At 49.0% G+C, this 27,250-nt stretch overlaps 1 protein-coding gene across 3 annotated transcripts in view; it reads right to left on the bottom strand.

Moving 5' to 3' along the window:
- Window positions 1-1,085: 1,085 nt before the first annotated feature.
- The window catches only part of KY (kyphoscoliosis peptidase), a gene marked incomplete at its 3' end in the record, with an annotated part of 43,138 nt that continues 16,973 nt past the window's right edge, over window positions 1,086-27,250 (bottom strand). For 2 of the 3 annotated variants that reach the window (XM_084231698.1, XM_084231696.1), the window contains 8 exons: window positions 24,049-24,123; window positions 22,244-22,306; window positions 19,231-19,313; window positions 16,485-16,593; window positions 14,851-14,968; window positions 7,323-7,511; window positions 5,834-6,024; window positions 1,086-1,981 (listed from right to left, as the gene is read on the bottom strand). In XM_084231698.1, coding sequence (XP_084087824.1) covers window positions 1,086-1,981; window positions 5,834-6,024; window positions 7,323-7,511; window positions 14,851-14,968; window positions 16,485-16,593; window positions 19,231-19,313; window positions 22,244-22,306; window positions 24,049-24,123 — 1,724 coding nt within the window. Of the gene's footprint in view, window positions 1,982-5,833; window positions 6,025-7,322; window positions 7,512-14,850; window positions 14,969-16,484; window positions 16,594-19,230; window positions 19,314-22,243; window positions 22,307-24,033; window positions 24,124-27,250 lie in introns of all 3 variants that reach the window. The other variant, XM_084231697.1, reaches the window with a different exon arrangement.

The raw sequence follows: 27,250 nt of genomic DNA on the forward strand, positions 1-27,250 counted from the left end.
GAGGAAGGGAGGAAGAGAGATGAAATAGGTTCAAGCCCAAAACCTGCTCCCAGGGCAGGCCCAGGACCCCCATCTGCGGATTTGCTCTTGGGGGCCAGCAGAGCTTTAGTATCGCGGGAATCCCCTCAGCACTAAAGCATTTGCACTACTCCTCGCCTCACCTCGATCTTTGGGCATGGTGACTGACACGGCTCCTCAAAGGCCTGCTAAGGTTTTCTGGGTAGGGTGCAGGCAGGGGCCTGAGACTTGGAAGGTCACCCCCAGGCCTTAGACTGAGGTAACTGAGCTACAGGCTCCTCTGAGGGCACAGTCAGAGGTTGCACACCTTTAGAATCGGGTTGCAGGAGTACTAAGGTGTACTTCCTCCCCAGCCTCCCATCCAGGGCATCCCAGAGTGGGCACTGGCTGCTCTTTGCTTTGGAGTCATGTCCTGTTTGCCATCCCCAGTAACAAAGTCTGTGGAGGCCATCTGCGCTAGCAATTGGGGGTTGGCTGGCTTCCTCTCACACCTTTCATCTTGAAGAGCAAGAAGCGACTAATGAAGTGGCAGCAGGAATGCAGAAGATGGTTAGGTCTGCAAAAATTGATGGTCCCACCTTCCCTGGGGTCCAGGAGTTGGTGAGAAACACTTGGATGCCATGTGAAAGGGACCGATGACGCAAGATGACTCAGCCTTGCAAATCAGGTCCCTGTTGGGCTTGAGGGAGCGGAGGATAAGGGTCCTCATCATGCGAAAAGCTTTCAGCCGGGACAATCTCTCTGTTTTCCCACATCAACCCTATGACAACCACAACAGCATTAATATGAGAAGGGGAGCATCTGGGCAGTGGGGTACAGTTTACAATACCTTGGATTTAAATAGCACCTTTTTCTTCTAAAGGGCCTTTGCCTCTGTCCCCTCGGCCAGTGCCACTGAGAGAAGCCATCAGAACACAGCTCCCATGACAGGGCAGGGAGACTGAGGCAGAGGCATAGAAGAGATTTCATGCAGACTCAGTGGTGTCCAGGGCCCTCTGCACTTCCCTCGGGCCCTCCCTGTGCAGGGTTGGCCGTGGGCCTCTGGGGGGTGCGTCTGGGCCAGGCCCTCACTGGGTGTTCACTTTGTACTTCAGGATGTAGGAGTAGAAGTTGTGGTTGGCGTTCTCCAGCACCATGACGTAGACCTCCTGGCAGCCGGCTGTGTTGCAGCTGCCCTCCCAGTAGCCGTCGCGGTTCAGGGTCAGTGGCCACGTATCCTGCCCCTTCACCAGGGCCTTGGCGATGCCATGCAACTTCAATTTGAATGGGACATTTCGGTTGGCAGGAAGCACGCCCGACAGAGGCTCCAGCAGCTCATTGTCCTGCCCCCAGTTGCCGAAGCTCTCGGGGAACACGGGCCAGTTCACCTTGGTATTGGTGCAGCACAGGAGATAATTGAAGACAAAGATGTAGTTGCCTGGTTCCTGCCTCTTCTTGACAAAGATCTTGAGTGCAAACTTGCCGGCATGGGGCAGCTGGACTTTCAGCTCTGTCCGCTTCTCCCGGTGCAGCTGGAAGATGTAGCGCCGCTGCGTCTCCTCGGTGAAGGGCCCATCATCCCCATGCAGGGACGCCAGGACGCTGATGCCCTCCTCTACACTGAAGCTGACGGAGCAGCGCCCGTCCCTGGTGTGGATGATGGGGTCAGGGTGGGAGGGCTTCACGATGCCCATCTGCTCGGAGAACCAGCTGGGGCCCACGGGCTGGTGCAGCTCTGCTGGCAGCTGTACACCGAAGTCCACATAGTTGCACTTGAGTGTGTACTCCAGCACTGAGCTGTAGATGTCGGAGTTGCCTTTGGCGAAGATTTGCAGCTTGTGGGTGCCCATGGCCGGAGGATACACTTCCAGCTTCATCCCGTTCTTCCTGAGGCTCAGCAGACCGTGCTCCTGCTTACCATTGAGCATAAACATGAAGAGCGTTGGGGTGCAGCTCTCGATGGTGACCGTGGCCTTCCCATTCACTGTGGAGAGAAGGCCAAGGTCAGGCAAGAGAAGTCCAGCGTGTGCTGGTCAATGTTTGACAACTGGTTTTCCAAAGGGAAAACCCCGACTTGTAGCATCTGCCCATTTCTGTGGTGTAAATACTTTCACCACAATTGATTTTAAGCAAGTAACATGACACCACTGGACATTATATAAGCCGGTTGCAGCACACTGCTGTCCCTGCCCCATTCAGGAAGTTTGCCTCATGTGAGTTAAAATCTGGGTGGGGGGGTTCCCAAGAAAAAAAAATCTGTTCCCAGCTGCACACACTCACCCTACCTACCTGATTCCAGTTAGTGAAGGCTGCATGGAAGTGCAACCTGATCCCAGACCCAGGGAGATGGAGGGTCAAGGTGCAAGGAGGACCTATGGCCCAGGCTGGAGAGCATCTCTGTGATGCTTCCTCCAGGTTGCAAGTGTTGCTTTTGCTGCTCTCTCTAGCATCTGCTCATTAGTGCTGATAGCTGTCGTGTCAACACATTACCTGAAAAGTCAGTTGGGATCTCTTCACTCCTAGAGACTGTGATCAGGCATGGGGCTGCTCCTCACGCCCCGACTCCCCACTCCCCTGCCACACTTCTCACATTGGCTTGTCTTGGCCACTATTCTAGGAAGAAGGGCCAGTGAGTGCAGAGGAGGGTCTGTTACAGCCATACACTCATGCCTCCCCTCCCCACCCCGCCTCTAACTTAGCCTGGTATTTTCATCTTCTTCTGTTCCTCTATCCTGGTCATTGTTTTCTGGGGACAGTCGGTCAGTTCTCTGGTCTTCGTAACCCATGAGCTCTCCCACAGAGAAATGGCTTCTCTGAGAACCTTACTGCGCCTTCCTCTCAGAAACTGATCACCTGCTTCCAATGCCAGCTGCCCTCCCTGCCTCAGCATGGAGGTGCACAAGGAGTGTCAGGCTGTCTGCTCCATGCTTACCAGTAAGTAACCTTTCTCCTGTCTGGGGCCCAAGGCTTTTGCTGGGGAGGCAGACAACCGTACCTGGGCTCTAAGACAGATGCACCTGAGACTTCCCACCTAGTCTGCTGATTTCCATACTCCAGGCTGCCCAGCTACTGCATTGGGGGCAGCTCCCTACAGGGGAATGAGATTTCCCCATGTGGGCAAGGATCAGGGATGCAAGTTAGCTAGCCCAGCCCCTCCCTTCTGCCTTCTTCTGGGTTCCTCCATTTGAAAACTTTCCCTGCCTGCTCAGGTATAGCCAGCTCCTCTCCTGCCTTCTGCTACCTGCTGTGGTCTCTGCCATCCATCTACCTTTGAAACTGGGCCTCTGACTCTGCTCTCCCAAGTCTGCAGAATCCAGGCTGCTGGCCATGTCTTTCTGGACATCATCTCCGCCCCTGTGTCCACCACTTGTTTAGTCTTCACAGTGGCTGTCTTCCTTCCCTTTTTTTAACACAAGTTGTGGGGTTCTTTGTGCTTATGTGCTACGTTCTTCATCTACACTCTCTCCCCCCTGCTGTCAGTCACCACGGGACACCGGTCCCCTGTAACCTCCAAAGGAAAGTGATCAAGAACAACAGACATGTTATATTTTCTTGCTTGAAACCCTCCCTCCACTGAATCAAGCTGGTTCTGTGGGCAAAACTGTCTCCCCCATCAGTGCTCATGGTCCTGTCCTGTTCCATCATCATCAGAGTTGTTATGAGGTCCCCAAGCAATTCACCTGTGGTGCGTGAAGTGCTGCCCAGGGCCTCCACATGGCCACCAAGTCTCCTGTGGAAACAGCCCCCAGCACTCCCAGCTCATTCTGTAGGTCACCATCAAGCTGGAGAGCAGTGGAGAGGCCTCCAGGCCCTCCTCGCTGGGGCCTCACATCCTCTAGGGGCACAGCCCTCCCATCCCTCTACTACTTCCCTGAACCCAGGTAAGATGTCAACTGAATGTTTTGATTGCAAAGAAGCCTTTCCCAGTGCCTGGCTGAGACTGCACCCTGGAAGCTGCTCTCTTTATTCTGTGTCTTTTTTGGGGAACTTAGCAACGCTGCAGTGAGTGAGTGATAGTAATGTCTGCTCTCTCTGCTGTCCTGTGGGTCCTGGGAGAAGGGGCCCACATGTCCCCAGTCCTGCCATGTCCCAGGTCTGGCTCTGATGCCTGGCCCTGGGGTTTCTTAAAAAAGCAGAGCTGAATGGCTGAGAAGACTTAAAGGGCTGCAACCCCTGGGAAACTCTGTAACCTCTTCTGTCCCCCACTTCTTGCCCATTCTGACCTCTCTTCCCTTTCAATGACTTTCACATCCTCTTTCTTCCCTCTTCTACTTCTTTCCCATCCCCACTCTTAACTAGCCCCAGCAGAGAACTATTCTCTATTTATCATGAGTATGGAGTCAGATTCTCAATTACTGTATATTAAGAAACCTGGTGTTTACATTTTATGTCTCTTGAAAAGGCAAACAACTGATGGCCTGGTTCATTCTTCCCTGGGGTTCCATGTCCCTCCCACCCCCGACAGCACAGACTGAGGTACAGCCCATGGAAGCCCAGGAAACACAGGCCCAAAGACAGCAACCTCAAGCTGTTATTTCAGTAGCAGGTGCCACCAGGTATTTGTAGTTATTGAAAAATATGTGAGAGCTCAGCACCCTAGTTAAGGAAACCTTTGTCAGCTGAAGCCATAAGTCAGCTGCAAGTACTGCGGGGGCACCTGTGTCCCCACCACCCGCCAAGTTGGCTGGGGCTCCCGCTGGTTCTGGGCCCACTCTCAGACCACCCTGTGCTAACAGCCAATGTGAGCTCAGGCCTTCCATCCTGCAAGCACAGGCCCCCCGAGACTGAGGCAGGGTGCATAGGCAGTTCTTGGCTGAAGAGCGGGGGTGCACAGTTCTAGCTATGCTGAGGCCTGCAGCATGAGTCTGCAGAAGACATAGCCAGCTGGTGGTAGACCTGCCAGCCCCATGGCCACAGTTCTGGACCCTGGAGTCTGGTCTCCCACATCTCATAGAGTGTGAACATATTGTGCCTGCTGCCCCCGTGGACAAAGAGAGAGAAAGTGTCAGTCCAGACTCTCCATGAGATAGTCCAGCGTGGTGCTCTGTACCCCCAGCTTCAGGGTACAGACTGGTCCTCTCTCTCTCCTGGAGAGCAGCAAGTATCCGTAGCTGACAAAAGGGGTTTCAGGAGGCCGGGCTGTGCTCCCAGGAGTCCGGCCCTTGTTTAGGGGTCCTGGAGCTCAGAGATTGGAAGGCTTTCTGTGCCCTTCCTGAAACATGTCTCTCTCCTGTTCTCTCCCAGCTGCCAGACCCAGCTCTGCCATCATCCCCCACAACAAAGCCTCCCAGCACCCTCTGTCCTGGGAGGTCCTTACTGTTACCTCACTAACTGGTTAGACCACTGACTCACAGACACCAGCCCTGCTGGGCCCCCTGATGCTCTCCGCAGGAAGCTGGGGAGAACACCACAGGCTAGTGAGCTTCCGTTGGGCACCTGAGCTGGGAGTTTGGTGGAGCCGGACTGAGGCTGTCCTGTCATTGCTGTGAGAACTGTGTGCGCTGAGCCTCACTTGCTTGGACTTTCAGGCCTAGCTCCCTGATGGGCTGGGCTGTAGGTGCAGCCCCCTGGAATGAGGGAAACTCGTGGACTTCCTAGGTATCCCTTTCTTGGTTTATGCTGGTGCAAGTGGGCTCTTGTCCCTGCAAATGTGACCTATGGCTACATTCCACCTGAGAGCCTGATGACCTTGTCTGCCTCAGCAACCCCCACAGGCCCACATACACGGCCTACACCAAGTCCCCCGGCCCTGGGGGGCCCCACGGGCTGTTCCCGTGGACTCAGACTCCCAGAGGCCCACAGGGGGCTGCCTGGCCTGCGGAAGCTCCATGGTTACCTGTTCTGATCATGGGCATATCCGGGTGGGCACTCAGCATCCCCTTGTTGTAGAATTCACTTTTGTGATACATGTTGTTCTCAAATTGCCTCAGGGATTGAGGAGGCTTTAGCAGTTGCCAGTTCTTGTTGTCTGGGAAGTGGTCCTCGATGAACAGTGCGGGATGGGTGAGGAAGTAGAATTCATTATAGCTAGAGCAGAGGAGGAGCTGGTCAATAATCATGTGAGGTGGTAGGTGGACCCCAGCTCTGCAGAGGGGCAGGTGGGACTCATTGGGGCAGTTTGGGGCTTTCTTTTGCCTAATACTCCCAATAGCAGGGCCCAGTTGATACCACAAACGGGAAAGTCACCATCTCCAATTCTAATGTGGGTACTGGAGACTCCCTTTCAGCATCTGCTTCTAGAAATAGGAGCCTGGGCAGGATATCTGAGGCCCCTTCTAAGACAAAGCCTGCAAGTATGTCCAGGTGGGAGTGGGAAGTACAGAGTGGAGAGGACAGAAGGCAAGGAGGGAGGGGGCTTGTCTTCACTACCTCCATCCACCCACACCTGGGCAGCTGTGTGGATGGGAGGCCCTTCTGTGGTCTCTGGGGGCAAGTTAGGCTGTCTGGGGGGCAGTGATGGGGATTGAGAATGAGGAGACTCGTCAGATTGAGGAGGTTTGCTCAGCTTCAGGCAAGCAGTGCCCAAAGCTGACAGAGACCAAGGAGGTGAGCAAGGGCAGAGGCCTGCGTGCAGGTGTCTGCCACACCCATGTTTTTGTCTTGTGTAGGGGACTGTCAGGGTTTAAACTGCAGAATTCAGAGACAATGCTCTTGTTTTGTTTTGTTTTTTTGAATAAAAGGAATCTGGACTGTGGATGGACATTATGGTCTAGGACAAATGTCATGCCCTTAAGTTAAGGCCAGAACTTGGGGACAGAGATGCTCCATCCCCTGCATCATCAGCCTGCCCCACTATGGCCCAGAGTGACTCTACAAACCAACAGAGACCTCTGTCTCAAAACCACAACCCTTCCTCAGGGATCTGACATGGCCACACTTAGCCCAGAGAGGAGGAGGTACCCAGGGATCTGGGGAAAGCAGCAGGAGAGATTCTGCTCTCTGTGCATGGTACACAGTAACATATAGAACCTGGGCCAAAGGCCTGAAGGGAACCTACAGACAATTAAAGGGTTTCTCAGTCCTGCCTTCTGGGCAAATGCTAGAGGCTTTTAGCACTTGGGTAGAGGGAGAGATAGGGAGCCAGAGGAGGAATTTAGTCAGTGGGGGCAGAGGGGCAAGATGATAAAAGGATCTGGGCCTTTATAATTGGTCTGGAGCTAGCTCACTTCAGAGCTGGAGGAAAGGGTGGGGTGGCACCAGCAGGTTGAGGCCACCCTGCCTCTTCTTCCCCTCCTGCCTGGTGTTCTTCAACTGCTATCTCTTTTAACCTTGAACACCCCATTTCCACCCACCTGACACCCAGCAGAACTGAGCCTTGTACTTACAGGAAGGTGAATTTGGAAGTGGTAGAGTCCACCAGGCCACTGCCCCAGGTGCTGTCCAAGAGGTGCCATCTCCCCTCCAGGAACACTGCGTTCCAGGCATGGTCAAACTCCCCAGAGAAGCTCTGCCCTGTCTGGTAGCCGAAGCCCTTGGAGTAGCCGGCCACAGTCATGCATTGCACTCCAGCGATCCTGCGGGTGGCACGGGGGTCAGAGAGGTGGTCCTGTGGGGGCCTGTCTCTCACATCAGCCTGTCACCCAGGCCTCATCAAGTCTGCTATCCATCAGTCCTTTCGTGTTTCTCCTCTTCCCTACATTTCACACAGTCATATATAGGCAGCCTGAGGTTTTGTATATCCAGGGCTGGACACAGGGCTGACCGGTCCTGCCAGTGGACAGGCTGCTGTCCCTGTCGTCTGCTTCTCCCTGGAGACTGTACAGGTCACTCCTGCCACGACTCTCCCCAGAGCCTGCATGTGTGTTCTGGGAGCAGTTCTTCAGGAACATGTGGGGGCGCCAGGAGGACTGCCTTGAGAACAAGGAAACCGGCACGTGATGATGACCGGGAAGAGCCAGAGAGACTCTGAACACAGGACTGAGGAGAGGGGCCGAATGACAATGGCGGGGTCTCAGGGTACAGAAGAAAGCTAAGCCTTACTCCCTGTGCTATGTCTTGCACAAAGACAGCTGTAAGGGAACTCCTGGGGCAGGCCAATTGGTGCCTCCAGTCCTGACCCGGGGAGGACTGGCCATTGCATTTGACCAGCTGGGCCACTGGGGTATAGTAGGGCCATTTGTGGACTGATGGCCCTGACCTCTCTCCCGAGTCCCTGGGAGCTGTGCTTTGGGAGGGAAATGTTGGCCAGTCAACCTGAGCTTTTGGGTCCCTTGGCAATATGCCTCTTTCCCCAACATACTGCAACTGCTCACAGCCTGGGCAAGGGGAATGAAATCAAGTGACACTCTGGACACTTGTAGCTGATCTCCTGAGGCCCAGACCTGGACTATGGCCATGACCCCAAGACCTAAGCAAGAGACCTAAGTGACCTGTCAGGGCCTTTGTGTGAAATAGAAAAAGGTGCCCCTTTTTCAACACACTTCTCTATCCCTGGTGGAAGATGGGCGCAATAAAAAACACAAGTCTATGTTATCCAGGATGGGCCGGTAGGTGGGGCCCTCTGAGCGCTGCGGCCTGCTCAACCCTCTGCAGCACTGACCCCAGGCTCCCATGCTCCACTACATGCCAGCCTGCATGCCAGATGTGGGCCAGGCCTGGGCCAGGGAGGTGGCTTCCGGGGCCCGGGATATCTTCCAAGGGCGAGGTCTGTCTGCAGCCTGTGCTGCTCAAGATAAGAGGGTTGTGGAGTCTTTCAGGGTAATGGGTGAAATGACCACACCTACACTCTAGGAGCATATGTTTGTGTGTGTGGAATTTTTCCTCTAAAATAGATATTTAACAAATAGCAGAATATTGGGTTAAGTATTGCTTATCCATATTGTTGAAATGAGGCAAAGTATGGAGCCTGCAGGAGACCAGACTCTAGTTCCTGCTGCTTCAAGTGCACCTGATGACCTCATCATGGGCTGAGTGTTGCGGCCACATCTGTCTTCACCTCCCTCCCCTGCAGGTGCTGGCAGCTGCAGGCGCTGCAGTCTCAGCACACCCAAGAGCCCCTGCCTCACTCTGTAGGCCACAGAGGAGGGCAGTGAGGGATGCAGGGCTGAGGGATCTGAGCTCAGGATGGGGACATCAGATGCATTTCTAATCTTACAGAAAACAGCCAACACAGAGGCAGGGTTGGCCAGAAGCAGGTGTGGGGGTAAGGGGTGGGTGGCCCTTCAGGAGGAGATAGGATTCCATATACTCAGAGAGAAGAAGAGAAGAAACTTGAAAAATATTTAGTGAGGTAAGAAATGCTCCTGATGCAGTGTTAATCAACGAGAGCCTATAAAACTACCATCAGCACAATCCCTCTGTGTGTGTGTGCGCGCGCGTGCGCGTGCAAGCACATGTGCACGGAGAATGAGAGATGGGGAGGGCAGAGCGAAGGAGACAATACAAAAGTCACCTGGTCTCTTGGTAATGGGGTTATGGATGATTTACATGTTCTTATTTAAACGTCTCTTTATTTCTAAATTTTCAATAATGATTATGTGTTACTTTTAGAATTGGAAGAAAAAATCCATGACTACTACTTGAAATTACATTCTTTGGTGAGTTATCTTTCTTCCTCGCCCGGAACGTCTGTGCACGGCCACGTGAGTGTGGTGTGGAGCAGGAGGAGGGCCTGGGGACGACGGTGTTTAGAGACCAGCCTGTGTCTCAGGAGGCTGAGCTCACCCAGCGGAGCTGTGCACCCCGGACATGCTGCGCGCTCCAGTGGCCTCTGCTCATGGCCGCCTGGACTCCAGGGAGGAAGGAGAAGCCCTGAATGACCGCCATGGGGCTGCCAGTCACTGTGGTGAGATGGAGCAGGTGTGGATGTGGGCAGCGAGGCTGGTTTGGACTCTGACTGAGTGTCCTCACAGGAGAGGCTGTCTCCCCGCGCGCGGGTGTGAGTGTGGAGAGTCCTCCCACTGAGGGGATGAAGTAGAGATGAGATCTGAGGACCAAGTAAGGGAGTGGGAGTGACGGGCCTCTCCCCCAGACCTGAAAAGGGCTGAAGGAGGGATGTGGTTGATTTCTAGAATGCTTGGGGCTGCAGTGGCTGGGCCGGGGTCTGAGCTGGCAGGTGAGGGTCCACTCCCAGCCGTAATGGTCACCTCCTGTGTGACCTTGCCAGCTCATCCTGGGCAAAAGAAAAGGTTGGAATTAAGTGATCTCTAGGGGCTGATCCTCTGCTGACAGACTGATGGGAAGCTGGGAGGGCTGTGGGAAATGCCTGGGGCAGAATAAGGATGAAAAACTAAGCTCAGCTATAAGCTTATGCCAAGTTTGACAATGATACGAGGATATTTTATTACCTGGCAGTAATGTGCAAGATGAATTGGACAAAGAAGTCATAATGTAAAGCATTATTGTTAACAAGCCATAATTCTCATGCAAAATAGTGGGACTAGTAATTCCAGCCACTGGTTCTCATTAGGATGGCCCACAACCACTCCATGTCTTCAAAAGATCACTGCATCTATGTGTAAAACACTGCACCAGGTGCCAGGGAATGAAATATAATGTAATGTAATATAACATAATATAAACTATAACATAGTGAAATATAATCTAAAAATAAAGCTCTCTGGCAGCCCTAAATGCTCATAGTTGGAAGCAGGGGCAGATATGAGAATTGTTATTTAAATGCTAGTGTGAGCTGGGGAGCCCAAAAGAGCAGGAATTTGTTGGAAAGAGCTGGCAGAGTGCTGAAGAGTGGTAGAGGGTGAGAAACATTTCCAGTTCCCAGTGAACTCTGACCAGCCCTCCTAGAACCCAAAAGATCACCGAGGAGATATAGCTAATAACCTCAGAATTTTTATTTTCACTTCTGCAAGTCCCACAGTTGATGGTGTTATTGAGGAGGTGATGGACCCTGACAGAGACTATCATTTCATACAGGGAGGGCCCAGGCCCTACCCCGGGATCTTCAGTGTTGTTTAAGCTGCCCACTGCCAAGCCCAGTGTGTTGGCCACAGTGGATTTCCCCAATTTTAATGATCTTGCCCAGGAGATCCGAGCCACGTAGGGGAGAAGGGAGGGAGGAGGAATGCTAGTTGGAGGAAAGGCAAGAAACATGCTTCCTTGCGCATTTTGTTGAAAACACTGAGATTTCGCTTAGCGAAATTAGGAAATGTGGTTCCATTAACTTGAAGTCCAGCAATCACTGTAACTGAACAAGAATCTGTGAATTAGAAGTTTTGGGTCATTGTTCCTAAAACTTGGGTTCTAAGGAATGGTAATACTATTGTAACAGAGGCAAATTGTAAATTGGTAAAAAGATATGTTTTCTATCCTGTAGCAGGACAAGCATAGCCACGACTCAATGTCTCACCGTCTATGTGGTTGATTTCTTATATGTTTGACTGTGATTTTTCTTACACTTCTGTTAAAAGCCCTCATTTCCCTTTTTCTTATTCCTCCCTGAGGCAAGGTCAGTGACTGTAGTGGTAATAATGATTTTCACTCTAAGGACCTGATTAGAGCCCCTTGAGGTGTGACTTCAGAGTCTCCTCTCCATGACAGGTGAGGAGTCAGCGTTTCAGAGAGGGAAGTTGACTTGCCTGGGGACACACAGCCAGCTAGTGGTCAAAGCAGCATCGGGATACAGTTGTCCTATGGCACAGCCAGGAGGCCTTGCCTTACACTGGCCTTTTTTTTTTTTTTAAACCAAGATTTGTCTTAATTTATAAATTCATGGGTGGTATAGAAAGTGAAATTAAAGGATTTAATTTAATTTGCTATAGTGACATGATTCATCTTTTTTGAGCCTTATCCTTTGGTATCTGTTCCAATGAGGGGAGCTTATAAATCAAACATGGACATAATTTAGGTTATTCAGTGCACCTGCTTCTCCCAGAGGGTTAGCCAGTCACTGCTCGGCTTTGGAGGCTTTGGAGTCAGGTGGTATTTCAGGGTTGTTTGGGACATCACACTGAGCAGAAGCATGCCACTGCGCTTCTCTCTGTGACAACTGCAGTGTAGATGGAAAACTGACATCTGATCGGTGACAATCAATCCCCTCGGCATCAAAGCCTGAGACTGGTAATAAGCTCCTGGCTTTATAAAAAGTGCTGGTTGGTGGAAAATCTGCTAGTTGGTGGTGTGAGAGCTGTGATAACAAGGGGAAGGAGTGGATTGGCAGTTGGCTCAATGGCCGGAATCTGGGGAATTAAGCTTGGGCCCTGCAAGGAAATTAAGCAGAATTCATTAAGGCTATGGGCAATCGAGGCAAAAAGGAGAGACCTTAATGCTTGATGAATGTCAGAAAGAAACTGGACCAGCAGTTATAAGCAGTGGCACTAAAAACAACACTCATGTTGGTAACTTAAAAAAGACACGGAGGAAATGAATGTTGATGCAAAAATATCTGAATTCCCCACCAAATTACTTTATTAAATCAGTCTTTAATGAGACCATTGCAGGAGAAGGAATGGACTAGCAGAAGTGATGATGGCTGTTTGGGTACAATTCTTGCTAAGAGGCGACTTTGACAACTAAGCAGGGATAAATCAGCAAGTGTGGATTACATGTCTTCAGTCATTAAGGAATCAGTTACTGAATTTACAAAACCTTTGGCAGTTATTTTAAAGGTAAGGGGAATTAGTAAAGTGAGGCATGGATGAGGTTACTGATCTTTAAAGCAAAATCTAAAGGAATTCAGGGAACAGTGAGCATTCCCAGCAATGTGATGAGTCTTCCACCTGGTAACCATCAGGTTAGACCCTAACTTTAAATGATGCAAAATGTTGGGATGTTTTTAATAATCAGCTGCAGGTCAGAATATGGCTGTTGTTTAGCATCTGGACCAGGCCAACCAGCTGACACTTTCACTCAAGCCAAGTGCCAATTTTCTGAGTCTATGTGGGTCTGTAGGAAAAACCCACAGAGCAAAAACACTCCAATAGTCAAGAAAGACTGGGAAAGTTAAACAACAAAAAAACACCCACAGTAGGATAAGCAAGCCCAGAACCGCATGTTCTCATTTAGTCCTACGGTACTGCCAGTAGGCAATGCAGTCCCCAGTTGCAGATGGGAAAACTGAGGCCCCCAGAGATTAGGTGCCTCCAAAAGAAGCAAAAGCAGTACGCAGTAAATTACAGACTGGGAAATAAGGACAGAAGTCTTTCTGGCTTTACCTCTGGCATTCCTTCTATGCCATACTACAAAATTTCTATTGGGTCCAGAGAATATACTGTATGATTCAAACCTCCCAGTATTTTCAAATTTGCAAATTAAAATAAAAATAATTACATTCTGTCCTACTGTGTGCAGGATTCTAGGATGGGATCACAGGGTAAAGAGAGGGAGGGGCTAATGATGCAGAAGCTCAAATGGCACAAATTTAAGCTCAAATGGCACAGGTAAATTTCTAAGTGACAGAACAGTCTGGAAAGAATATAACAAAATGTTAAGTGTTACCTCTAAGAGGTTGGATTCAAAGTAAATTAATTTTCTTCTTTTCTGCTTCTGTGCATTTCCTAAATCATCTACATTGAATAAGTATTTTTTAAGTTAGAAAAATTAAGAAAAAAAAGCATAAGGCAGGACATGAACTGGTGTATCAGGTATGCTGGTGACATCAAGGGATGGTGTGGTGGGCTGACATTTGGGTGTCTAAGATGAGCCCCTCCCAGAGGCCTGTCAAGATAGCAGGGAGTCAGCCAGCCAGCCATCTGGGAGGGAGATTGTAGGGTAAGGAAAAATGTCAGGCTTTTCTGCCCTCCCGCCATCAGGATAGATGATGGATCCTTGCGGTCCTGAATGCATGCCTGATGGCGGGCACCTGGAATAGGGTGTGGGCATAGGTAGATGGGATTCACCTGGGCTGAGACTGGGTTCTTAAGGGCAGCGTCACGTGGACGCCAGCAGAAGCCGAAAGAGAAGCTGAGAGAGAAGCAGAGCCATGAGAAGAGCAGAGAGAATATGAGAGAAGGCCGGAGAGCCCAGATAGAGTGAAGACTTGCTGGGGGCTGGGAGGCCTGCCAGCCTCCTGGCCCCCCATTACTCCTGCCTGCTGTATACCTGGTAAACCGCAATAAAAGCCTGCAAAAAGCCACTGAGGACTCTCTAGGACACCTTCTTTACCCGGTCTGCTGGATCATAGAAAACCTGCTCAGTGTCCTGTTCCTGACTCTACAGAGATTTTTAGCACCTCCTCCCTGACCCCCAGGGCTAACTATTTTCTAGGGAGCCCAACAGACCTCAGGATATAGGAAGCTGCAGGGTCTATGGGGCTCTGCCAGACCTGAGTCTCTCTGGAGGTCACCTACGGCCAGCGATGACGTCTCCAAACAGAAGTGGTTTCTTACCAATCCATTCCCTGCTGAACCCTAGCAACCTGGCCAGGTATTCACTCCCAGAGCAATAAAAATGCCCAAGGGCTCCAAGAGAAAAGCTGCTTCCCAGTTTTATTCAGCTTTTCCAACTGACAAATCTTTTCACATCTGAGATCTTTTGTTTCCTGGGAGGGAGGGGCCCTGAGCCAGCCCTGAGGACAGCCTTTCGCAGTCCCCTTGGCATCAGCAGCCATTGTCCTCCTGTTCCCAGATCTGCCATTCTTCTAACCTTCAGCTGCACAGAGATGGGAGAAGGTGGAAAAAGGGCCTTTTATAACCAAATTATCTCTGCGCATTCATCTGCCATTATGTTAATGCATTGCGAAGCCCAGCAGATGGTACAAAGTCAATTATGCTGGTGTTAAAAAGGGAGAAATTGACCTTTTCAGGACTCACTTGGATTCCAGAGCAGTTTGCAAACTGAGATTTTAGGCCTGAGTTGGGGGAAGGCACCCAGAGCTTTGGGGTTGAAGGGGAGGAGAAGGTTTCTGTGAGGGTAATCAGCCCTAGGACTGCCTGCCTTTCACCCAGACCCAGCTCGTACCTGCACATTTTCTCGAATAGTCCGGCATAGCCATCACAATTGGTTTTCTGGGTCCGCAGGATTTCAGTGGGCTTGAAAGCCTGGCGGTCCTTCTCCTGGGCAGCTTCAATGTCGTACTCTGGAGGGCAGAGGAAGAGGCTGTGCGAAGCCAGCTACCACAAGGCGACCAAGGATGATGCAGAGAAGGGAGTCCACTTCAGCCTCCCTGCCCCTCGCCCCGAGCTGTGCTTCAGCATCATGGGGTCTGTCTCGCTCACATCTGGGAGAAACTAAACTAAACACTATTATGGGTTGGACAGAACTAGGGCCCAAGCTGAGATCTGGGAAAGATCACCTGTTTTTGCAGATGGTGAGAGGAAGAGCCAGACCTTTGCAGAGTGGACCGCTTGACTTTTCAGGCCTCTGAGAAAGGCCTAGGAGGGAAGAGGCCATGGCAGTAGTTGGGGGTTGTATATGCAGGCCTGGGGGGTGGGGTGGGTGCTCTGTCCCCATAACAGCACTGCAAACAGCTCTAGTGAAGCTGCTCACTCTCCCCTACTGGGTCTCTGAGGTGGAGGCCTCAATGACTCACAGGGGGAGCCCTGAGCTATGGTCAAATCTTGCCCTAGTGAATGTTCTCTCACAGCCTGTTACCTCAAAAACAAGAGGGCCTGAAGCCAGAATCACTGTGGTCATTGAGGATAGGGATGGGGGTGGGGAAGAAAAAAGGGAGGAGAAAAGTCTTACCAAGTATTTTCTTTCTGGTTTGGCCCACTTAAGGCCTAGGCTGAGCTGCTGAGCTTGGGTGGGAGGAGGGAACCCTCAGGCCCTATGGTCAGATGCTCCACCTGTGTCAGGAGAGCTTATCCTCTAAGCTGTCTCCCTAACTGATGCTTTAGGGGGGCAAAGGAGAAGCCCAGTGGCAGCAGGAGGGCCCTGTGGGTTGCTACTGCACAGGTGATCCCTAGGAGTCCACCCCACCAGATGGCTCCTCCAGCAGCCACAAGGGGCCTCACCACCTTTGGCACATGGCTTCACCTGGTGAGACCCCCATGACTGGCTGTCCTGTGGAGAGCTGTGGGCATCTGCACAGGCCCAGGCCCCCTGAGGTGGCTCTGAGAACCTGGAGACTAGCATGAGGCTCATGGCTGAGGTCTCTGGAAGGAATGAGGGGCAGGAAAGGAGAGCTGCACTTTCTGGCACTGGTCCTTTAAGAAACCACTAGTATTACAATAACTTTTCAGATAACTGTGACTCCTCCCCAACCAATGGTTATCCTTCTTGGAAGTGATCTTCTGTCCTGGGTTTTCATCGCAGTGGAACAGGTTTCCTGGAAGCCAGAACTAGGGAAAGGTTGCATTCAGTTCTGGGTGAAGGCCTCAGCTCTGGCTACTTGCTCTGGGTACACGGCCACATGAGGGCCCCTATCCAACAACCCTCATGGAGGCTGTTAGTACCCAGTGAGTTTGACCCTCCTTGGTTAGTCTTCAGTTATTCAATCCAGCCATCTGGAACTCTGTCCCTCCTCCCTCTACCCCATTCCTTAAATATACTAGGGGTTCACTTAATACCAGAGTTGCTCCTCTAGGAACAGGAGCCACAGGGAGTGGCATCAAGGACAAACACAGCCACAGGTGGACCACAGGTGGGCCTACCTATGTGGTGGCAGATCCAGATCCAGATGGCGCGTACCCTCTCCAGTTCACTGTGGGCCTCCTGGAGCAGGTCGCTCACCAGTTCATCCAGGCCACTCTTGACTATAACCTGGGAGGGAGACGTGTACTTTGTCAGGCCTGCAGGAGGGCATGTGGAACCCAGTGCCTGCCACTTGCAGCCAGGGCTGCGTTTCATCCAGACAGAGAAGGAAGAGAGTCCAGAGGGGCAAAGGCTGGGCTAAGGGCAATCATTATCTGCAGGATTTTGGTGGGCTTGTCTGGGGAACTGGACAGGGTAGGCATACTGACTTGCTGAATCACTAGTTCTGGAGACACCATTTCTTTCTCCGTGATTCTAGTGATTGGCCAGGTAAGCATCTGGGTGGCCATAGTAGACCCTAGTCATGATTAATACTATCCAAAGCAATGTATAGATTTAACACAATTCCTATCAAAATTCTAGTAGCTTTTTTTTTGCAGAAATGGTGAAGTCAATCCTCAAATTCACATAGAATTGCCAGGAACCTACAATAGCCAAAGGAATTTTGAAAAAAAAAAAAAAAAAAACAAAGTTGGAGGAGTCACACTTATTAATTTCAAAACTTATCACAAAGTTGCAGTAATGAAAACAGTGTGGCACAGACATAAGGATCATATGGACCAGTGGAATAGACTTGAGAGTCTAGACACAAACTTTCATGTCTATAGTCAACTGGCTTTTTTTTTTTTAAGATTTATTTATTTATTTATGCATACAAGAACTGGGCTACAGGCCAGAGGTGTGTGTGTGTGTGGGGGGGGGGTGGGTGAAAGGATTCACCAGGCACAGAGTAGGGAACAGAATAGGCAGATTGACAGAAATACACTGCTGAGGGGAGCAGCGGGCGAGTCAGGAGAGGTCTGCTGCACCGTGTCTTCAGCTCCCTGGCTGGGGATTGAACTTGCACTGCAGTGGCTGCAGATAGCTTCGTAGATTGTATCTTAACCCCTTGTACCACCAGGGAGGCCCCATAGAGTCAACTGGCTTTTGACAAGGGACCAAATTCTTTCAATAGGAAAAAAATAGTCTCTTTAAATATGGTGCTGAACAACTGGATTTCCATAAGCAAAAGAATGAAGTTGGGTCCCTAAATCACACCTTACACAAAAATTAACTCAAAAGGGATAAATAACCTAAATAAGAACTTAAATCATAAAACTCATAGAAGAAACCAGAGGTAAATTGTGATGGCCTTGATTTGCCAATAGTTTCTTAGATATGATACCAAAGAACAAGGTACAAAAACAAAAATAGATGAATTACACTTGTTAACATGAAAAACAAACAAACAAACAAACAAACAAAAACTTCTGGCACCAACGGACAATATTAAGAAAGTGAAAAAATAGCTTACAGAATAGGAGAAAATACTCACAAGTCAGATATCTGATAGTGTTAATGGCCAGAATATATAAAGAACTCCTACAACTCAACAACAAAAAGATAATCAGTCCAAATTTAAAATGGCCAAATGATTTGAATAGACATTTCTCCAAAGGTATAAAAATGGCCAACAGGCATAAGAAAAGATGCTCTATTTCATGAGTCACTAGGAAAACACAAATCAAAATCACAAAGAAATATTACCTTATACCCACTCTGATGACTATAAAAACAAAGATGGGCAATAATAAGTGTTAGTAACAATGCAGAGAAATTGGAACCCTTATACATTGCTGATGGTAATGTAAAATGGTCAGCTGCTATGAAAGAGTTTGGTGGGTCCTCAAAAAGTTAAATACAGAATTACCATATGATCTAATTCCAATTCCAGGAAAATACCCCAAAGAGCTGAAAACAAGGACTCAAACAGATACTTGCTCATCAATGCTCATTGGAGCATTATTCGCAATAGCTAAAAGGAGGATTCAACCCACATGTCTACTACAAATGAATGGATAAACAAGATATGGTTTATCCACACAATGGATTATCCATCCACTCACAAGTTCAACGAGCAACATTCCTGAGCACCTAGTCTATGCCAACCACAAGGTGGTCTTCCTAAGCCTGTAGATGACCTCTCTGCTCACCGGCCTGGGGTGGCTCACCGTGACTTTAGTCCCAGTCCAGCTCCTTGTACCTTGCTATAAGATTCTGCAGTGAGGTTCCTGCCTGGCTCCCACAACCCTTGTATCCTGAGTGCTTCAGCTCTTGGAGCTGACCCTTCTCACCCCCACCCCAGATATGCCCAGGCCCAGAGGTACAAGAGTGTGGCAGCTCACATGCTCCAGGGGTGAGCACAAGCGTGGCTTGGTCACAGTGGGTACTGACCATCTGCATCCATGGTCCCCCCCTTCATCCTCTCATTTCCCTCCTTCATGGGCTGGGGGCTGGCATGGCTAAGCAGCAGCAATGTCCAGATTGGCAGGGGGAGGGCAGGACAGGGCTGGCCAATGGGGTCCTTCAAGGGGGCAGTCCCAGAGTGTGCAGCCTGGGTTGGAAGTGTCAGGATGGTGGGTGGAGTGGGTATGGGGTGGCCTTTCATCCTGGACAGGGATTTGCTGCCTTGGACCTTCTGTCCCTCATCCATACACTGGAAAGTCCCTCCAGGCCCTCTATCCATGGGATTCAGGATACATTCAAAAGGGGCCTAGGGAGAAGCTTTGCTACCTTGGCTCATGGAACTCTAAGCCACCTTAGAGGGGGGCTAGGGAGAGGTTTGTAGGGAGAGGAGGTCTTTGGCAGAAGGGCTGGCTTTCCTACCTGAGAGGCATAGGAATCCAGTTTTTCAAAGTGCCGCAAGTCCAGGGGCATGGATTTCAGGCCGGATCGATCCCAAGGGTAGGCTGGAAACACAGGGAGGCTCAGTTAGCTGCTGAGCCCTGCTGATGAGGAAACTTGACACACTTTCGCTGGCTTTTTGAGAAGCTGTGTCTGCTTCACTTTGGGCACCATTCCCCAAACCTAAACTCATGTTCCCACGAGCTGTATCTCCTAGAAAGATTCTTTGCTGAATTAGTTTGGGAACTATGGTAACTCCTTTAGTCTTCTTGGAGACTCACAGGGAACATAAGCCTATTTGCAGATCCAAGAAGTCAGCAGTAAAGAAACTGGTTCCACCTCAATTAACCCAGTAGTCCCCAAATGAATTGATGGTGGAATACCCTTCTCTCCACCACGTAGTTTTCTGCAGATTCTGTTACATTTTCCAGGATTGAGTGCTCTGTGTGATGTGTGATGTGTCAGGCAATGCTCCTAATCTCTGCCGGGTCAAAAAGGGAGGGTCCCTGCTATGGCCACAGAGCCCAGCAGGGAGGTGTCACAGGGCACCCTGGGTAGAGGAGGGGAACATGGTGGGGCCAGGCCTTCTGAGAGAGGTGAGTCTGGCACCCAGGCAGGCTTCCTCCCTTGTTTACTGTCAGCTGGAGACCAGGGTGTTCTAAGAAAGCCAAGCTTATTCTGGCAGAAAGTGCCCCAGGTGTTGTGGGCAGACCCTGGAGGGAGTCTGAGTCCAGAGTCAGTTATCAAGGCCCAGCCTGTTTCATAGGAAGCCTGTACAGAGGACGGCTCTGTCAGCTGCTGTGGGGCTAACTCACCCCTGGTCAGACCCACAGATGGATGGCAGCAAGCCCCTATTGCTGCCCGGGAGAGAGCCTGGCCCCTGGCAGGTGCTGATATCAAGGATCCTGAGCCTGGTTGACCAAAACCAGGAAACAGGGTGAGAGGACAGGGTGGGGGTGATAGGAGGATGGGCTAAATGGGACTGATCCTCTGCTCAAGTGGACCCACCCACCTCTTAATCTGCAGTCTCAGGGGCCTCTGGAGCAAGTAAAGGGTGCTAGGGTGCCTCAGGGCAGGCAGGAGGCCTAGGCAGATCAGCGTGATACGGGGAAGAGTCTGGTAGGGCTGCACGAGGTCTGAGTTCTCCTCTTAGCTCATCTCCACCTCTCTGTGGGGTGCTGACAAGTCAGGGGCCTCAGGCACATGATAATGGCGCTGGTGGGAGAGGAAATGAGGTAGCTTGCTACACTAGAAGACCAGCGTCACTCTGTTTTCTGGGGGGTGTGGGGTGGGGGTCTTCTGTAGGCAATTGCAGGAGCAGGGGTGTGGAGCCTCTGCAGCTGCATTTGCTCATGTTCCTCAGGGCCCCCTGGACTGTGAGAAAAACTTGTTCAACTCGGTGCTACAGACCCAAGAGAAGTGTGAGAAGGTGGAGGGGTGTCACTAGTAGTTGGGTCTTAGTCACCTCTCCACCCTCTCTGGGTTGGCTCTGGATGACAGGCAGTGCCAGCTGGCTAGGGAACTGGCTACTGTCTGGCCACAGACACTAACTGAGGGAGGAGATCACTGTGTCTGGGGTTCCTGCTCAATCCCAGACTGGTGAAGGCCAACTCACCCTGCTCCGTCGCCCCTGCAGACACACTGCAGCAGCCCCCTTTAGCCCAAGCCACTGACTGGGCTTGTGCCATGTCCCGTGCACCCCGACACACCCAGGACCTGCAGCCTTTTCCTCCCCTGGGGAGCACCGGGTGTATGGTGGGCAGGCAGGCGGTACAGTCCAACCATGAGGCTGTGGTCTTACCCAGCAATCTAACGTTTTCTTTCTACTTTTTGTATTCCTCTATCAGAAGCAAGACATTTCCTGGATTCCACCACATCCTGTTGTTCTAAACAATCTCCTGCCGAAGTTTCCTTGAAGCCTGGCACCGCTGTGGCTCTCAGGCCAGGGTACGGGCTGGAACTTCTTACTGCCCATTACTTAGATCACCATCAGTCCTGATCCTGGGAGTTCTGAGTTTAGTCTGGCCCATTGGGAGGGGTAGGGACCCAGTAGCAGGCCCTGCTGAGCTTCCTACTTTTCTGGGCCCTCTCTTCTGCCAACACCCCACCCCGCAACCCCCCTCCCCGCGCTGCGCAGTAGAATCTGGTTCCTGCATTCTCTGACAAGGACTATCAGGGTGATGTAAGTGGATCTGAAGTGGACTTACACATTTAATAAGTTTCTGCTCAGCACATTTCTGTAAATGAGGCTGCTTCTGCCCCCATTTACAAGAGGATGGCATTGCTAAAAGGGGACTAAAATCTCTAGAGCAAGCTATACCCTTTCTTGGTTCTATTTTATAATATCTGAACATTAAAAATATTCCATAATGATTTATGCCTCATATGTTTACCTTCTGACCAGGTTATATAAGATCCAAATATGACTGCATAAATACATTTAAAATACCAGTGGCATTAACTAAATTATTCTAATTTTAAAGGAAAACAATGGGCAGCAGTGCCAAGCACGTAGCCTTAGATGCTGTGTGCTCTCCTCAGGGAGAAACTGAGACCCAGGGAAGGCAAGGGAGGGACAGAAGTACGATTTGAGCCCAGGCCATCCAGCAGGCCATTTGAGGTTTTCCTTTTTCTTCCTCTACCCTGCTCTGCTCATTCACACGCCTCCTAGCTTACAAGTGATTGACATTCCATTTAAAGTTAAAAAACACAATTCGAATTATCTTTTAATGTGTCCCTCAAGAGGCTGCCTTGCTATTATTGATGAGTTTCATGATTTCAGGATCAAGTCTGGTGTGTGAGCTTTTCACTTCTCCACCCGTGTCCATGGCAGGCATTGCCAATCAATCACAATCTGCTTCTCCGGCACAAGGGGTGGCTCTGTACCCGCAGCACAAAGCCCCAGGGAGCCATTTCCAGCTGACTGGTGCTGGCCCCTGAGCCTAAACCAATCTGTCCTCTGAGAGAACAGCCACAAGAAGGCCCTTCAACTTACCATGGGCATCCTTCCCTCCAGGCTGCCGGGGTCTTGTGTTCCCATTTTTATCGCCTTGTAAACCTACAATATCCCAAAGGTGAGAAGTAGACACACTTCAGAAGAAATAGAAATGCAAGCATGGATGATTACTTGTGGTGGCCCCTGCTTCTGACCCCTTCTCTTGACGATCCTTCGCACAGCGCTCTTCCTTCCATCCTCATCCACCACTGAACAGCTGCCAGAATTGCCTTGGACTTCCTGTGTGGCGGAGGGAGGACTGGGGACCAGGAAGGGGGTGATAAGAAAGAGAACTGAAGTCATTGAGAAAAGGCAGAACTTGCACCGGACATTTTGGGGTGTTTAGTGGGCCCGTCTGGAGCCTGCTGCTCTTGGCTGCCTCTGGAGTCTCCTGCCATCTTGAACACCATTGGGGATACTAAGAGCATTATCAGATTCACTGCTAAGTAGCTCCCAGATAAGAAGACGCTATGGAAAGCATGAAAATGGGCAGTTTTTATGGAGCTTGAAACCCAGACGTCAAATAATTATCAAATTATTCCTTGGATGGTTCAAGGGCAATTGCATCCTATCAATTCAGGACTGTTAAGGAAGGATGATTACCAATAGTTACTTAGTTATTAGGTTCCAGGGAAATAGGAAAGGAACTTTCCCCTTCCAGGTTGGGAAGATGTTCTCTCAGATGGAGCTGGGGGGCTGGGGGTGGGGAATGTTAAGGCAGGCTGTTTGATGTCATTGAAGGCCAATGTAAGCTGTCAATCAGTGGACATTTTCAAATATATATAGGCCATTCTGAGAAACACTGGTGCTTTAGTTTCTTGATTCTACATTTTGATTCCATCTACATTCTTTGATAGAGTGATGGGGGTTCAAAATAGAAGCTAGCTTTATTATGTACTTCTATACCTGGTTTGTGCTTTATACTCACTATCACATTTAATCTCACAATAATCCTATGAGGAATACTGAATTATTTCCCACCACTCAGAGACAAGGGAATTGAGGGTAAAAGAGAAGTTAAGACACTAGAGCTGAGATCTGAGTGCAGTCAATAGTCCTGCAGGGCTACCCTCTGTACACCTCACTGCTGTCTTGATATCCTGCCTGTGGGACCAGGCAGACCCGGTGGGCCTGCCGAAGCTCACTGAGTGGGCATGGAAGGAAACTGAACCCTGGCTATTCTGCAGACTCTGTATTTTGGACTGTATTTTTTCCAGGACTCTGTTATCCACAAGATGGACAAATACAGGAAGAGGACGAGAGGGGAGTGGAGGAGACAGGGTGGGCCTGGGTCTATGTGCACTGCACAGAAGGTAGCCACGTGCACTGGTTATTGGGCACAAGTTTCAGAGGAATCTGAGTTCTGAACCTACTTCCTCGCTGGATGATTTAGGTAGTTATTTTACTCTGAGCCTCACTTTGCTAATTTGACAAGTAGGGATAATACTGGTCTATAGCAAAGGGTTAACAAGTTAAAGCGTTAGCACTATGTATGCCAACTTGCTAGGTAGTTCATAAATGGTAGCCAAAAGCAACAATAATACTTTTGTGATAAAAATCCTCTTCAGCAACACATCTTGGGTTGTTCACACCTAATCATAGAGACTTAAGGACAGTTGTTGTTGAGTGTGGAGAAGACAGTCCCCCAGAATGAAGGTTCCTGCCCCTGTCACTTTCCTGTAGAAGCTCGAGTCACTCATCTTCTTTCCTCAGAAGATGCCAGGACTGGACTGGGCTCTGCCCAATAGCAGCCTTCAATCCTCCCTGCCAGCCCTCCACATGCGAATGGCCCTGTACATACGTACATTTAGCCAAGGAGAACTTCTTAAGCAGCTGAGGCATGGTGTCTCGAGGGTGGACCTCCACAGTCAGCTGTGTCCCTGCAAAGGAACAGGAAGTGATATGCTCAGGCAGATGCTGTTAGGAGAGGACGCAATGCCTCATGACAGATGTTTGAACAGCAAAACACAGTTGGCCTTAAAACTTTCTTTTGAATATGCAAGTAAATAGTATTTAAAAATAAGAAAACCATAAGCAGACAGATTTGGGCAAGATGGAGTAAACACATTCCACTTGTCTCTCCCACTGAATGAAACTATAAATCTTGGAAAGAATCATGGGGTAATTTATCTGAGAACTCTGTAAAGCAAATGATGGAAGGCAAATTGGGGAAGATTAGAATTTAAAACATCAACAATTTGGCAATGTGTTTTCCATTTCCTTCCTATTTACCTAGACTGGACTTAAGGCAGCGCCCACCCCAGAAGTGAACAATGGGTGAGGAAAAGTGCTCTAAGGGAAGCCCTTTCTTCAGGACTGTGGCGTGAGAGAGGGAAACTAGAAGAGTCAGAGAGAGTGAGGAAATCCATGCATTTACCACACCCTTCTACCTTTTTTTCTTTTATCTTCCAATTGAGCACCTAGAGAATTCTGTTGGTAGCAATGCAGCAGGATTCTTATGGCCAGGGATGTACCTAAATCTTTGAGGGATCATAACTAGAAATGTTGAGATCCCAAGAGTGTGGAAGCAAGTACTTGTTCTCTCTCTCTCTCTCTCTCTCTCTCTCTCTCTCTCCCCCCTCTCTTCTTCCCTCCCTCTTTCTCTCTCATGCATTGGTTGATTGGCTTCTAATGCTATCAGTTGTGAGAACTACCTGGCAGAGTTGGGAAATGAAAGCTCCAGATTTTGGGCCAGTGAACAGGGAAGTGGGTTGTGAAGGGGAAAGAGTTCAAGAAAGATATCCCAAAAAGTTATGGGTAAACTTTTATGGTCATTTCTGAGTTGTGCATGCGTGTATCCTATCCTAAACATCACATCATGGTCATTAAGAACAGAACTATGGAGTAGACCAATGCCCAAACTGGCCACTGGGTGGTGCATGTGTAAGGTAGATAAGCACTGTAAAATCTACAACCCCAAATTACTTGGCATAGGAAGACCCAGAAAAATCTTAACTTGAAAAAGATAAACAACATATGCTAGCCCCACGATGACATTGAATTTGGAATTGTCTGTCAAAGACTTTAAAACAGCTGTGATAGCCATACTATAAAAAGAGAGGGCAAATAGTCTTGAAATAAGTGGAAAGACACAAAGTATCAGCATGAGTTTGATCCCCTGCCTGGGAGCTCACCCACATGGTGCAGCAGACCATTCCTGTACAGACCTCTCCTTTCTTGCTTGCTGCTCCTCTCAGCAGTGTATTTCAGTAGATCCACCTGTTCTGCTCCCCACTCTATTTCTGGTGAATCCTCTTGCCCCCCATACCTCTGGCCTACACCCCAATTTTTGTATGTAAAATAAAAATAAATCTTTTTTTTTAAAAGAAAAGAACAGTACAGACCAACATCCTAATGAACATAAACTCAAACATCCTCAATATTAGAAAACTAAACCCAAAAATATAGTAAAAATTAATATACCACCACCACCAAAGATTTATTTTGGGAATGCAAGGTTGGTTCAACATTTGAAAGTCAATGAATGTAATTTACCATGTTATCAGGCTAAATAAGAAAATTCACATGGTCATGAAGAGTGATTTGGAAAACTTAACATCTATTGCTAAATTTATGACAAAACCTCTCAAGAAACTAGGAAGAGAACTTCTTTAATCTGAAAATGGACATCTAAAAATGGATAACCAAAGCCTGCTGTCAACAGCATATTTAGTGATGAAAAATAGAATGCTTACTCCCTAGGATTGGAAGAAGGCATTAGCTACATTCTCACTATTCTGAACAAACATTACACAGTGCAGTAAGAGAAATAAACAAAAGTCATATCAATGGGAAAGAAAGAAATAAAACTCTCATTTATCACAGATGACATATCTATCTACATAGAAAATCCCAAGTAATCTACAAAAGAAATTCCTAGAAATAATAAGTGATTTGGTATGATTCAATATTGTCAAGTTGGCAATTCTCCCTAAATTGATCTATAGATTTTAATGCAATTTTAATTAAACTCTTTGAGGCATTTTTGTAGATTGTTAGGCATAGACAAGATTGCTAAAAATTTCAATGGATGGGCTTCCCCGGTGGCGCAGCGGTTGAGCGCTGGGTTGCGAAGCTGCCCGTGGCCTCTGCGGTGCCGGTTCGATCCCTGGCTGCTCCCCGGCCACTGGAGGAGGGTCCCACATGGCGCGCAGACCTCTCCTGCCGCCCGCTGCTCCCCTCAGCAGTGTACTTCGGTCCTTCTGCCTGCTCTGCTCCCCTCTCTGGCTCTGGTGAATTCTCTCACCCTCCTGCGCTTCTGACTGTACCCAGTACATGTATAAGCGAAAACAAACAAACAAATAAATAAATAAAACATGCCTCTATTAAAAAAAAAATTCAATGGAAAGATGCAAAAACTAGTTTAACCCACCCAATTTTGAAAAAGTTGGAGGACTCCAACTATCTATTTTTAAGATGTACTGTAAAACTATAATAATCACAATAGTGTGATATTGGCAAAGGGATAGATACATGGATCAATGGAGCATAATAAGGTGTTAAGAAATAGACCTACACAAATTTGACAAACTGACATTTTTACAAACTGGCCAAGAAAATTCAATTAGGAAATAGGTATATGAACAGATATTTCAGCAAAGAAGAGATTACAGATGGCAAATAAGAAAATGAAAAGGTGTTCAAAATGATTAGCCATTAGGAAAATGAAAACTAAAATCACAATGGGATATCATACCTATCAGAGCAATAATAAAAAACAGTGATAATCCTATACACTGGCAAGGTATAGAATAAACTGTAGAGAAACTGCATATCATACACTGCTGGTAGGATTGTAAAATGGGACAGTCACCCAGGAAAATAGTTCAGCAGTTTCTTATAAAACAAAATGTGTACTCAACATACAACACAACAATTGCACTCTTGGACTTTTATCCCAGAGAAATGAAAACTTATGTTTATATAGAAATCTGTACACAAACATTTATAGAAGTGCTATTCATTATCACCCAAAACTGGAAAAAAGTCTAAATGTGCTTCAATGGG

The sequence above is a fragment of the Talpa europaea genome (assembly GCF_964194135.1).
Source record: "Talpa europaea genome assembly, chromosome: 4".
NCBI classification, from domain to species: domain Eukaryota; kingdom Metazoa; phylum Chordata; class Mammalia; order Eulipotyphla; family Talpidae; genus Talpa; species Talpa europaea.